General features: G+C 34.1%; 1 protein-coding gene across 2 annotated transcripts in view; it reads left to right on the top strand.

The window, feature by feature from the left end:
- Positions 1-12,803, top strand: part of LOC121467315 (synaptosomal-associated protein 25) — a 461,557-nt gene that overhangs the window by 229,419 nt on the left and 219,335 nt on the right. The window contains exon 4 of one of the 2 annotated variants that reach the window (XM_041708700.1): positions 12,597-12,645. The exons of the other annotated variant lie outside the window; for it this stretch is intronic. Coding sequence (XP_041564634.1) covers positions 12,597-12,645 — 49 coding nt within the window. The remainder of the gene's footprint in view (positions 1-12,596; positions 12,646-12,803) is intronic. 2 annotated transcript variants of the gene reach the window in all.

Genomic DNA, 12,803 nt, shown 5'->3' with positions numbered 1-12,803 from the left:
AGTTCATAATTACGTTTTTAATTCTATTAAAATCGGAAAACGAGCTCGTATAGCTGTCATAGGGTCTATCGAATAATTGAGCTGCAAATCATCATAGCTTAAATGCTTTTAAACATATACGCAAGCAAATCATAATATTATTGTTTAATTTATTTATTTAGTTAATTTTTGAAATACCTGCAAAGGTATATGAACTTCGGCTTGCCGAAGTTTGTTTTTTTTCTTGTTTACGTAGACTCGGAACACAAAAACATGAAGGACAGCATTTGAAGCAATATGTACGGCCTGATTATGTTTAGAAGAATCACCAAATTACCACTATTACGAAGTTTTGGAAAGTAAGATTAATGAGCAACTAGAAATAACAATAGAATATGTGTAATTAATCGCCTAGTAAACGACATTATCAATTTAGTAACGCAAATTGCAAAATTAGAACTTTCCCAGAGCTCGGAAGAAATTATTTTTCAAAAGCAAATATATTGTGTTCTAAATTTTAAGAAAATTTTAATATTGTGTACGCAACTACTTGGGAAAATCAAACACAGTAAACTCTTTCATGTTTCCAGTAATGAATGTCCTTGCTATAGAAATAGTTTTATAACAAGAAGACAATATATTTTTAAGCATTGGAGAAAATTATAGTGTTTTCCAAAATAAAACTCGTCACAGACGGAAAAGAACTCACTTATATCATAAGCCTCCAAACCATAAGCACATACCATTGTAGAACATGGTCAAAGGCTTAAAAAAACTACAAGTAATAAACGATATTGAATACGAAAATTTCTTAGAATGTGGAACAAACTATTCGAAATAAAAAAAACTTGCGAGTCCCACACTAATAGGACTATTTGTAGTCCAGAAAAATGGCAAGACTTAAGCAACGACACTTGCGTAAATGCTCTCTTAAACCTTTAAGAACCAGAATATAAAGTTATCAACAATTAACACATTGCGGATTTTGAAAAAATGCTATCAAGTCTTTTAATGCTGAACGACTGGAACAAACTTTTCTCGCTGGACAAAAACTTCTAAAGCTAAAAGTCTCGTTCATTATCCAAAATCACAACTCTACAGTAACTATTGGCGAACCCACCTACAAGCCAAATAGTCGAGCTACACCCCGCATTTTTGATATTAAAAAAAAATATGTTCCTGTTGGGCACTAAATTTGAGTTTTCGGATTCAAGGAGCACCAAATTGGCACAAAACTATGTGCTACTCCAGAAGCAAAGTTGTAGAATGCGTATTTTCGAAATTAAAAAAAAAACATTTCGTGTTCAGTTCAAAAGTTGTGTTTTTGGATATAAGGAGCACCAAACTAGCAAACTAAAATCGAGCTACATCCCTAATTTTCGAAGTTTTAAATAAACGGTTTCCCGTCGAGTACCTAATTCCCGGGTTTGGGCCGTAATTAGCACCAAATTAGCACGAAATTCTGGAATAGATACCTTACCAATCGGAGCAATGTGGTTATAAGTTATACAGTTATAAGTTTAGGAACTGTCAAAATATAATAAAAATGTATGAAAAACAAATTAAAGTTTGGGTTTATTTAATTTGGTTTGTGTTCTTCTCGAATTTTTTGTTAAAAAAAAAAAGGTTTTCTAATGGTTTAATAATCCAGAATTTTAATTTAATTTAGTTTATTTGCTTTGGTATGCCGACGATATAAGACTAAGTATTTTCAGATTCATCGGTCACTTTGTGATTGTTACATTAAAACTTAAATACTTTAAGATTCGTACAATAAAACTTAAATACTAGAAGTACAATTACATTACATTACGTTACAATAACAATACTCATTTTATCATTTACAGATTAATACATTTAATAGGTTTTGGTGACTTGAGTACCATAAAGAAATGAATTGAAACAAAATGAGATTAACATTAAAAATAATAAATTAAAATAAGAATACGAATTAGCTTGTGCCCTTTAAATAGTTTATAAGTTCGTTTTTAAAGTGCGTTTCATTTCTTATACTTTTAATATTGTTTGGGAGGTTATTCTAATAGCGAACAGCCTGTATGAAAAAGTGTTTTTCCGTCATCGCCAATTTTAATCTTTTGCAGACAATGTTGTTTGTTCTAGCAGACGAAGCCAGTTGCACATGTTCAATTAAGTACTGTGGCTCTTTTTTAGTCAGGAGATTATGCAGAAATAAGAGGGTTTTTAACTTAATCCATGACTCAAAGCTTAGTTCAAACATTTTATTTGAGTAACATGTTATGTGCTCCCTGCGGTTTAAATTAAAAACATAGTAGTTTCAGGCTACTTTTAGTCTTCGCATGCTTATGGCGTCGCAGGATCCAAATACTGCAATACCGTAAAAAAACGTTGGAATTATGCAGGTTTTCGCTTCAAGCATCCTGATATTCTGTGGAATAAGGTTTCTGGATAAGGATAGCTGCCTGAGCATGATATATGCTTTTCCTGTGGCTTTGTTCACATGGTCATCCCACGTTAAACTGGAATTAAATTCTTCCCAGATTTGTGGCTCGTTTAACAAATTCTATTTCAAAATTTTTACCTCAATCTTTGGAAGACAGCTAAAGTCAATTGATTTTTTATGAACTAGAATGCATTTTGATTTGGATGGATTTAGTCTTAGCCCGTTCGCAACAGCCCAATCATTTATTTGTGTAATTTCATTGTTGCTTATTCTAATACACTCACTAATTGGACTTAGGGGACGGCTAACATATAACTGGACATCATCTGCATAAAGGTGCACATCACAAACAGAAATACATTTAGAGAGATCATTTACATATAACGACAAAAGTAGTGGACCTAATACTGAGCCTTTTGGGACTCCTTGTGTGAGAGGCAGAATTGAAGATTTTTGCGACCCGGAGACGACGGCCTGTACCCTGTTTGTGAGATATGTTCGGATGAGGCTTATTGCACTTGAAGAGAAGTTGTACAGTGTGCGAATGATTTGCTGTCACCGATTTTTTGGCGAATATCTTCGGATATCTTTAAAATGGCAGTTGTACAATTTCTGTGCTTTTTGAAACCTGGTTGCTTGCAACTTAGAAGATTATTGTTCTCCAGGTGAGTTTGCATCTGCAAAGCAACTAATTGCTAAAAGACTTTGCAAGGAAAGGCAAGATGGAAATTGGTCTAAATTCATTTTTTGAATTCTAGAAATTCCAGCAATCAGGAAACTTTGACCTGGTAAAAACTGTATTAAAAATATGGGTAATATAGCAAATTAGTTTTGGGAGCAATATTTTTATGAATTTGTGGCTAACATTATCTAGACCTTCTGAATTTGATTTTACTTTAAGTATACATTCAATGCCATCACATGGACGTACACACATAAAGCTAAAAATAATATCACAGGATGTTGTTGAGTTCAGGTATTATGTGTAGGAATGACGGAAGGAACCTCTGAAAATTTCTTATTAAGGGCGTCCACATGCAACATGTAGCTATCACATTCAAAAGGGACGTCACTGTAGCCACTTACAAACCATGTTTCTGAAACCCACACTACATCAACATTTTATCCTATAAACAGTTCCCTAAGCTCATCCATTTTTCTGACCAAGCTTTGAGCATTTATGTGGACAATCTTCAGACCAACTTTCTGTTTACACAGAATTCTCAGCAGACTGCTCGCTGTTGCATTATTTGTATTGACCTGCATTAATAGTGAGGTATAAGGTAAATTGGGAAACGCACATATGAATTGAGAAGGCACAACTAGATTTGAACGAAAAAAGATTACCACTAGAAAACCTAAATTACTCTTAAAAACTGTAAAAATAAAGAAGTCAGCTGCATTAGATATGTTTTTTACGAAAGCTATTTTGGGCAGCACGAGGGGTAACTTCGGCAACCAGTGCGCTGGTTCCAGAGAGGGGGAGAGCAGACTCAGCAGCCGTGATCGCTGAGAACTCATCAAGCTGCTGGATAATGTAAATGTCCTCTCTTCCACTGCACTTCACGTGCACAATCCCACGCGTAAAAACAGCATAAAGAATTTTCTGCTTCTTCAAACTCATGGCTTCATTAAAAATAAGGAAATTATCTCTCGTGTGCTGCTCATTAACGTAGAGAGCGGCCGGCGAGTCAAAGCCCAACAGGTGTATGCTCAGTTGCTGTTTTGTTGTTCGTCGGGAATCAGCCAGTGCGCGAAGAAGTGAAACTTTTTCCCTCGTAGTTTCCAATTTCATCAGTTGGCGGGTCAACCAGCGATTTTCGGACCCTAAAAATGTCGCGGATTCTCAGATCCGGAACAAGGTTTGTCGCAAAGCAGAGCTTGTTAAACAGCGGCCTTAGTTTCTCTTCTTCCACACTAGGAACGCCATGTATGTGCGTCAAGCTTACCTTGCGCCGTGCCAATTTGGGATTTCAGGGAGCGCAGCTCCTCAACCTCCTGCTTCAGCTGCAACATGCGATCGGCCATCTGCTTCATCTCCGTGGTGACACCCAAGAGCCGTTCCTGCAGCATCTCAAGCATCCTCTCCTCGACCTCACTGAAGGTATACTTGATCAGCTGGGCTTGTTCATCGAAACGGCTATTCATTGCCGCGATAAGCATTGGTGAGGCAGTGTCATTGGGGCGCCCGCGCTTAGAGCCAGAGGTTTCTTTCAAGCGTGTTCCCTCTGGCAAAACCATATTTTGTTTTGTTTTAATTCTTCTTTGAGTTAGTGTTGTGTTGGTGACGAGAGTTTTTCGATTGAGTGTTTTGATGTGTTGAGTGTTTTGTCTCTGTGCTCTTGTGTTATGTTATGCACTGTTTCTTTAATGATTTGTTGTTGCACTTAAAATTGTGGATTTACTAGGAAGCGATTTTTGTAGCTTAGAACCGATTTATTCCGGGCAAAATGAATTTTTATGTGTTGTACTCTTATTTATGCTGCTGTAGTAAGCAGATTTTGTTTTTTTTTTTTAAACCGTGTTTAAGATATTTTTCGGTGTTAAAGCGGAGCTCCACAAAAGTGCGTCTATTCGATTCAATAATGTTTGCTATTTTTAATTTTAATAAAAACCGGAAAAAGATATCATATGGCTGTCATGGGATCGAATAATTCATCGAAAAATCATCAAAGCTTCAATGTTATTAAACATACACGCGTACAAATTAAAATTCTGTTTTTTTAAGAATATATTATTTTAGCAATAGTTGCTAGGATAATTATAAGTTTGCAACTCCGATTATAAAAAAAAAATATATTTTTATTTTATTCAACTGATGGTTACAAAGTTTTTACTTATTAGTGAAGAACACCGACCTATTAGATTGAGATCTCAAACTGAACTTAACTTACTGATCTGATTCTGTTGACAATCAAGCCTCGGTCTCGCGCTTTTCGGGACTTGAGTGAGTTGTGGAATTGTTCTCAAAAACTTTCAGTTTCTTTTGAGTGAAACTTTAATTACTCTTGGATTCAAGTGTTTTAACTCTTGGTTACAAGTGCGCTCTAAGATTTTAAGACTTTGAAATGTCTTTGGATAGAAATAGGAGTTTATGTGTCTGCGAGCCTAACTTTGATTATCTTTGAACGTGTCAACGTGACAATTGGGGTGAGTTGTTTAGTCTACAGTTTTGGGTGATAAGCTGAGATTGACATTTGTGCATTTTCCGTTAGTCTTCGATTTTGGACTCTTGTTACAAGGGTGTATAATTCTAGGGTAGTATAGGGTATATTAGGAATATTTTTAAATTTGTAAATTAAATTTAATGTTAAACTTATTATAGTGATTACAATTGTGGTTAAACATATTATCTAAAATGTATTGTAATATTTTATATGTGATTCGACTATTTCTTTAGTTTGGATATATGCCAATGGTTCGAGTTTTGTGATATTGTTGTTAACATTAATTGATTGTGAATAATCTGCTAAATTGTTGGAACTCATTTAACTGTATAGTTCAATTTTTTATTTGAACAATATTATTACCAACGATCGAAACTTCTGTGCTTATACAATTTTGATTTATAATTGATTTTTGTATATTCCATGTTAACAAAATATTTGGTTCGATGTAATTTATTTGGAAATTTTTATGGGTTTTTACATATTTGCATTTAGTCGGTCTTGTTTTAGGATTCCAATTATGCATTTGTCAAAAATAATTTGTGTTTTCATTGAATACTTTATTTTCATAAATGTAATATTTGTCAAATGTGTTTTCTGTTAAGATGTTATCAAATTCATCTGGATATGGAATTATTTCATAAACAGGAGTTTTCGAAATTTCATTAGGAATTTGGGAAATTATCAGGATTTCGTTCGTGTCTGTTTTGAGCCAAAATGATGTTTTAACTTTTAACAACTTTTCCGAATTAACCTGTTTTAAATAATCATGTTTTAATAATTTTGGGTTAAATATACCTAACCTATTTAATTGAATTCCTAATTATATGTCATCTATGTATTCTGTGATTTGCTGCAGATTAAAAATTAGAACTGCAGCTTGTTCTTCCTTATTTTTAGATTCTTCAAGTTTGTTTATTATGTCAAATCCGTTATTAACAACGTCAAGAATCATATTTAAATCATGATTTTGGATGGAATTATCTGATAGATTATTAATTTTTGTTTCGAGTTCTTCTTTCTTCGAAGTCTTTATTGTTAACCTGTCTTCTTAAACCAGTTTTCTTGGGGCTTGTCTATATTTCGTATTAACTTCATTCAGCCTGTCTATTTTATTGATTCTATTTTGTTGAGTGTTAATATCTGGTGCTCCTACATATAGAAAAATGTCTGCGGGAGTTCTATTAGTTACTTCGAATTTCGTGCATCGGTCCGCTATATTGTTTATATTACTAATAATTCTCAATTTCTTAATTACTGTCTTATGAAACCTTTCTACATGAGATAAACCGTTCTTGCTGGTTGTTACCGATATAGGTACTCCCTCTGATTTTAACCAGTTTTGCAAGGCTATGCACATAAAAGATAAATCTTCGTCTGCTTTCATTTCTTGTGGTTTTCCCATATCGGTAAATACCTTTATTATGGCTCTTTTTGCTTCTAGCCAATCCCTACTTTACACTTCAGTTAAAGTAGCGAATTTCGAATATATGTCGATACAAGATAATAATTGCTGGTTACCGACCATAAAGAAATCAATTACATATCGTTCTCTTGCGTTAAGTATTTCTGGAGTTATTTCAAATGACTGTTTGGTATTTCTGTGTTCTGTTTTTGCCATGTTGCAGATTTCACATTCATTGATTATATTTTGTAAAAACTTTTGGCTATCTGGATAATAATGTTCTTCTTTAGTTTTCTTTTTTTTTCGATTCCTGGGTGTAGAAGTTCTTTATGCATTTTTAATATCACATTTTTGAATTCGGCACAAGTCAGAATATCTTTTAATATAAGCGTGCATTTTACCAATTTCGTTAAATTGTTGGGACTTAGTATTTGTACGTATGCCCATTGGAATGTTAAGAAATCATCATCATTATGGAAATAAATTGCGCTTTTCTTAAAGCACAAATATTCATTAATGATGTTTTTAGCAAAGTCATCTGTCATTTCCTTATAGGTTATTTTAATTTTCAATTTGTGAAAATACTGCCTTACCTCAGTTTCATCGATGTCTCCCTTCTCTAATTCTATTTGTCTAGAGAAATAATTGAATGGTCGTTCTGTGATGGGTATATAATAAAGATTATCTTCAGAAGCGCTATGTATAGTTGCATCTACACTGTTGGCAACTTCGCCAAGTATTAATTATTATATTTTGGTACGCGATAATGCATTTGCTACATAATTTTCTTTTCCGGGAAGATACTTAATCTTATAATCAAATTCGTTTAGTTTAATTTTCAATCTTTGAAGTTTATTTTATGTTCATTCAAAGTTCTACTGGCATAACAAACGGGCTTATGATTTTGAGACAAAACTGCACCCATGGCAATATTACTAGCGTCAATAGTTAGGGAAAAAGTTTTACTAAAATCAGGGTAGATTAAAATCGGATCTGATGTAATAAGTACCTTTAACCTTTCAAATGTTGCAATGTTATCTTTATTTTCTGTGTCTATTGCTGCTCCTTTTTTCAATTTAATGGTCATGGGCTTAACTAAGTTAGCGAAGTTTGGAATGAACTTACGATAGAATCCACATAATCCCAAAAATGATTTTATTTGTTTTGGAGTCTTTGGCAGTGGGAAATTTGTGATAGCATTGGTTTTATTTGAATTGGGCTTGATACCGTCAGTAGTTACAACATGACCTAGGAATTCTGTTTCTCTTTTCATGAACTCGCATTTATCCAATTGTAGTTTTAAGTTTGCATCTCTAAGTTTTCCAAAAACTTTCTTTACAGATAGGATGTGTTCCTCCAATGAAGTGGAAAAATTATTATATCGTCTAAATAAACTAAACAATCCTTGTAGATTAAGTCTTCCAAAAGGTTGTTCATACATTTTTGAAAAGTTGCGGGGGCATTCTTAAGGCCGAATGGCGTTCGAGTGTACTCGTAATGGCCATATTTCGTAGAAAATGCTGTTTTCGCAATTGATCTGATATCCATTTGGATTTGATGAAATCCTTTTGCTAAATCTATGGTTGTGAAATACTGGCATTTTCCTAATTTGTCAAGGATCTCGTCTATTCTAGGAATTGGAAATTTATCATTGATTGATAGTGATTTCGTTTAAATTCCTATAATCTACAACCAACCTAAGCTTTTTCTTGCCAGACGCGTCGGTCTTTTTTGGAACGACCCAAATAGGTGAACAGTAAGAAGATTTTGAATTACGAATTATTCCCCGCTCTTTCATTTTTTTGATTTGCCTATTTACTTCTTCGTCAACGGTCTGGGGGTATATATATGGCTTACGATAAACTGGGTCTTCATGCTGAGTTTGGATTGTGTGTTTAATGGTACTTGTGAAAGTCAAATTCTCACCTTCTCTGTACTGAATGTCACCATATTCAAATAGAACGTTCTTTCAACTTTCAATCTCCTCGCTATTCAGATGTTCAAGCCTAAGCTCGTTGTTTTCGCGTAAATCATTATGAATTGCGAAGTTTACCGATTGATCTTCTGTGGAAGGTAGACTAAGGCACTCCAGTGCGGTCTTGTTTTCTTCCATGTCTTCGTCGTTGTAACGGAATTTATATGTTTTTGGGCCTAATTTAATTGTTTGGTTTTCATAGTCAATTTTTTGCCTTTGCAGCTTCTAGGTAATTTCGACCTAACAGGATATCATAATTATCGGAAAATTTATGTAAACATCATTTTTGTTCTGACGGACATGTTACTATGATACTTTTATGTATTTTTACTGGACCTCTAATAGTATACACTTTTAAATCTTCTTTTGCCTCCTTTAATTTAGCATAATTTTTTTTTCCTTATATTGATTGATGATCCTGTGTCTATCATTCCCTTATAAAATTGATTATGAAAAACAATTTTTACATAGGGATTGTATCTTCGGTCTCAGAGGCAGTTTGATGAAAATTTACGTCCAACCTAGTTTGGCCACTTTTACTTTCCCTCTGTCTTTTTACTGGGACACCACTAAACCTATTTGTATTAGCCTGAACATTCAAATTTTGATGATTATTTGGGTTTTGTATCTAGCTTGACTTAAACCGTTCCTAAATGTTTGGTAATTGCCTTGCAAGTGTGGGGAAATGGGACGTTGTTGATATTGGTTTTGATTATTCTGGGAAGTTGTTGCATTAGGATAAGAATTTGAATTAGAATTGTAGCACGAACTTAAATTTCTTTGATTATCATTATATCTTTGATTATTACCCGGATATCTTCCCTTATTCCTATGATTTTTATGGTTATTTCTATTTTGTGTATATTCTTCTTCTGGGTGTGCATCATAGAATCCTAACTCCATAGCTGCTTGTTTTCATTTCGATATATTGGTTAGGTCTTTTCTTGCTAGTGACATATACATACGATTGGGAAGTTTTCGATCAATGGTATTATGAACTGTTCTATCCAACATTCTTGTATAATTTATTTTATCGGATGGATCCGATTTTAATTCTTATTTGTCGAACAGATTCCTATATTGTTTTTCTAATTCTGTTATAAACTTACTAAGACTCCCTTTGAATTGTGTTTCAGCCAGCTTCTTGATGATTGTTTCATAGGGCCTGTTATCTTTGAAGGCGACGGCTAAGGCTGTCTTCATTTTTACCCAGTTATTAGCTCCAGATTGTGCGACGGTTTCTGCTGCTGTGTCCATTTCCACTCTTCTGATTGCTCCGAAAATGACGTGTGCCTGTCTTGGCTCTTGGGTTGGATACAGTTGTAGTAAATATTCGACTTCATTGATGAACCCTGAAAGTTTTCCTGGTGTTCCATCGAAGTACTGTAGTTCTTTGATCTGATCCAGTAACTGGTTCAGATGGATCTCTGATAACTGTTGAACTGCCATCCTGTCTTGGGCTTGTGTTTGGTCTTCTTAAAATGTCTTTTATTTCTGACCAAATATAATTTTGAAATGTTCTATGACCACTTGTAGATTTTACATCGCGTATTTTTTTTTTATTTTCAGAATGTCTTTTATTTCTAACCGAATTGGATTTTTGTATGTTTTATGACTACTCGTAGGTTTTATGTCACGTAATTTTATTTTTATTTTCAAAATGATTTCTTATTTCTGACCGTTCTGGATTTTTGGATGTCTTATGACCACTCGTAGGTTTTACGTCACGTAAATTCTTTTGCTGATCATTTTAATGCACTTTATTTAATTCGCTGATCAGGCTAACTAACTGTTTAGTATATCCCTTTATTGATCAGTACCGTATTTTAAAATGACTTTATTTTTAGATCCTACCGACTGCGCCAATTATAGGTTTACAACTCCGATTATATAAAAAAATATATTTTTATTTTATTCAACTAATGGTTACAGAAATTTTACTTATTAGTGAAGAACACCGACCTATTAGATTGAGGTCTCAAACTGAACTTAACTTGCTCATCTGATTCTGTTGACGATCAAGCCTCGGTCTCGAGCTATTCGGGTTTGAGTGAGTTGTGGAATTGTTCTGAGAAAATTTCAGTTTCTTTTGAGTGAAACTTTAACTACTCTTGGATTCAAGTGTTTCTTGGATACAAGTGCGCTCTTAGGTTTTAAGACTTTGAAATGTCTTTGGATTGAAATAGGAGTTTATGTGTCTGCGAGCCGAACTTTGATTATCTTTGAACGTGTGAACGTGACAATTGGGGTGAGTTGTTTAGTCTACAGTTTTGGGTGATAAGCTGGGATTGACATTTGGGGATTTTCCATTGGTCTTCGATTTTGGGCTCTTGTTACAAGGGTGTATAATTCTAGGTTAGTATAGGGTATATTGTGGATACGCGTCGATCTAGTTCTGCCGCCGTCTGTTGACGTTCTTTCATATTATTGGTTGCTGCTCTTGGTCGCCGTTGCCGTTGACCAAACTTAATTGTAATTGGCCAGTGCATTTAAATTATTGTTTTTATTGTATGCACTTAGTTGAGTTCGATCAACTTTGGAAATTGACTATTCTGCATTCCCACGATCGCTGGCCAAAAGGTGCAAGCTCAGCGCACGTGGCTAAGTTTGTTTGAGCTTTATTGAGGGCATTGTTTTGTTGTTAGTTGTGCAATAAATGCTATCTTCTTCGGTTTGGGAAATTGTATTATTGAGGGCATTGCTTTGCTGTTTGTTGTGCAATCGATGCTTACTCTTTTCTTCTGTCTGGGAAATTGTATTATTTTGGGTGTTAACTTATGTAACGGCTTGACACAGTTTGCTTCCGATCATAATTTAGAATTTGAGTTTTTCTTGGGGTGTTATATGAGTGTATGTGTTCCTCCCTCCAGGAAACCATTGGGGCTTAAATTTATCACCAAATGGCTTTACAAGTTTTTTGCCTTGGAGACTTTTTATATATTTGATCTTGATCTTTGATCTTGTGCTTATTCTTGATTCTTTCCCCCACTACTCCTATTAGGGTTTTAAAATATTTCGTCGCTTACTTCGGCAATTGTTGTAGTTTAAAAATGAGCACTCTTTAAAATAATGTTAGATTTAAGAATGACAAGATCTACGCGACAAAAAATGGCGTACATAAAAAGAGATAGGTAAACGTAAGTGAGCAAAAGCATAGCATAAGGCGACGGTACGACCTAAAAATGTTAATGCAGCATATTTGGGTTCTCGCGCTCTGACCGGCCTTTATCTGTTTGGGTCGATTAAATTACGGTAAATCTTCTGCGACTGTGTACATGAATGTACATAAAGTTTTAACAAACATTTATGACTGGGCAAACGGCTTGAGAAATATCTAAGCTTGATCAACTTTAAACATACGGCCATATTCTTCCGGTGTTTGGGTGTCAATAATTATTTATGAAAACAGCAAGTCAGACTCCCTGGTGAGCATTAAATTAAACCTTAATAAGGTTCGAATACGGTTAACGGAGTGCTGGCTCCGTTTTGAAACAGAATGGTAAATGTTTTTTTGGTATTACATGTATGAAAAATTAATTATTTGTGAAATAAATATAAACAATAATATTCTAAATCATTATTTATCATACTCTTTACTACACTAAGTCTGATCTAATAATATAAAAATGCAAATATATTTTTGTCTAGAGCGCGGAAGTTGGAATGCGAAGCATTGTTATGTTGGATGAGCAAGGAGGTAAGATTTTTTTTACAAGTACGAGTTTTATGGAAAAATATTATAAATTTTAGAGTGAAAATTTAATTTTGACAAAAGCTTAGAATCAAAATATACCTTTTAATCTTCAAATTGCACTTAAGATTTGGCTATAAACACTAATTTCAGTCAAACAAACA

The sequence above is a fragment of the Drosophila elegans genome, unplaced genomic scaffold (assembly GCF_018152505.1).
Source record: "Drosophila elegans isolate 14027-0461.03 unplaced genomic scaffold, ASM1815250v1 contig_37, whole genome shotgun sequence".
Classification (NCBI taxonomy): domain Eukaryota; kingdom Metazoa; phylum Arthropoda; class Insecta; order Diptera; family Drosophilidae; genus Drosophila; species Drosophila elegans.
The sequence above is the reverse complement of the archived record's forward strand: the minus strand, read 5'-3'. Positions and strand labels throughout refer to the sequence as shown.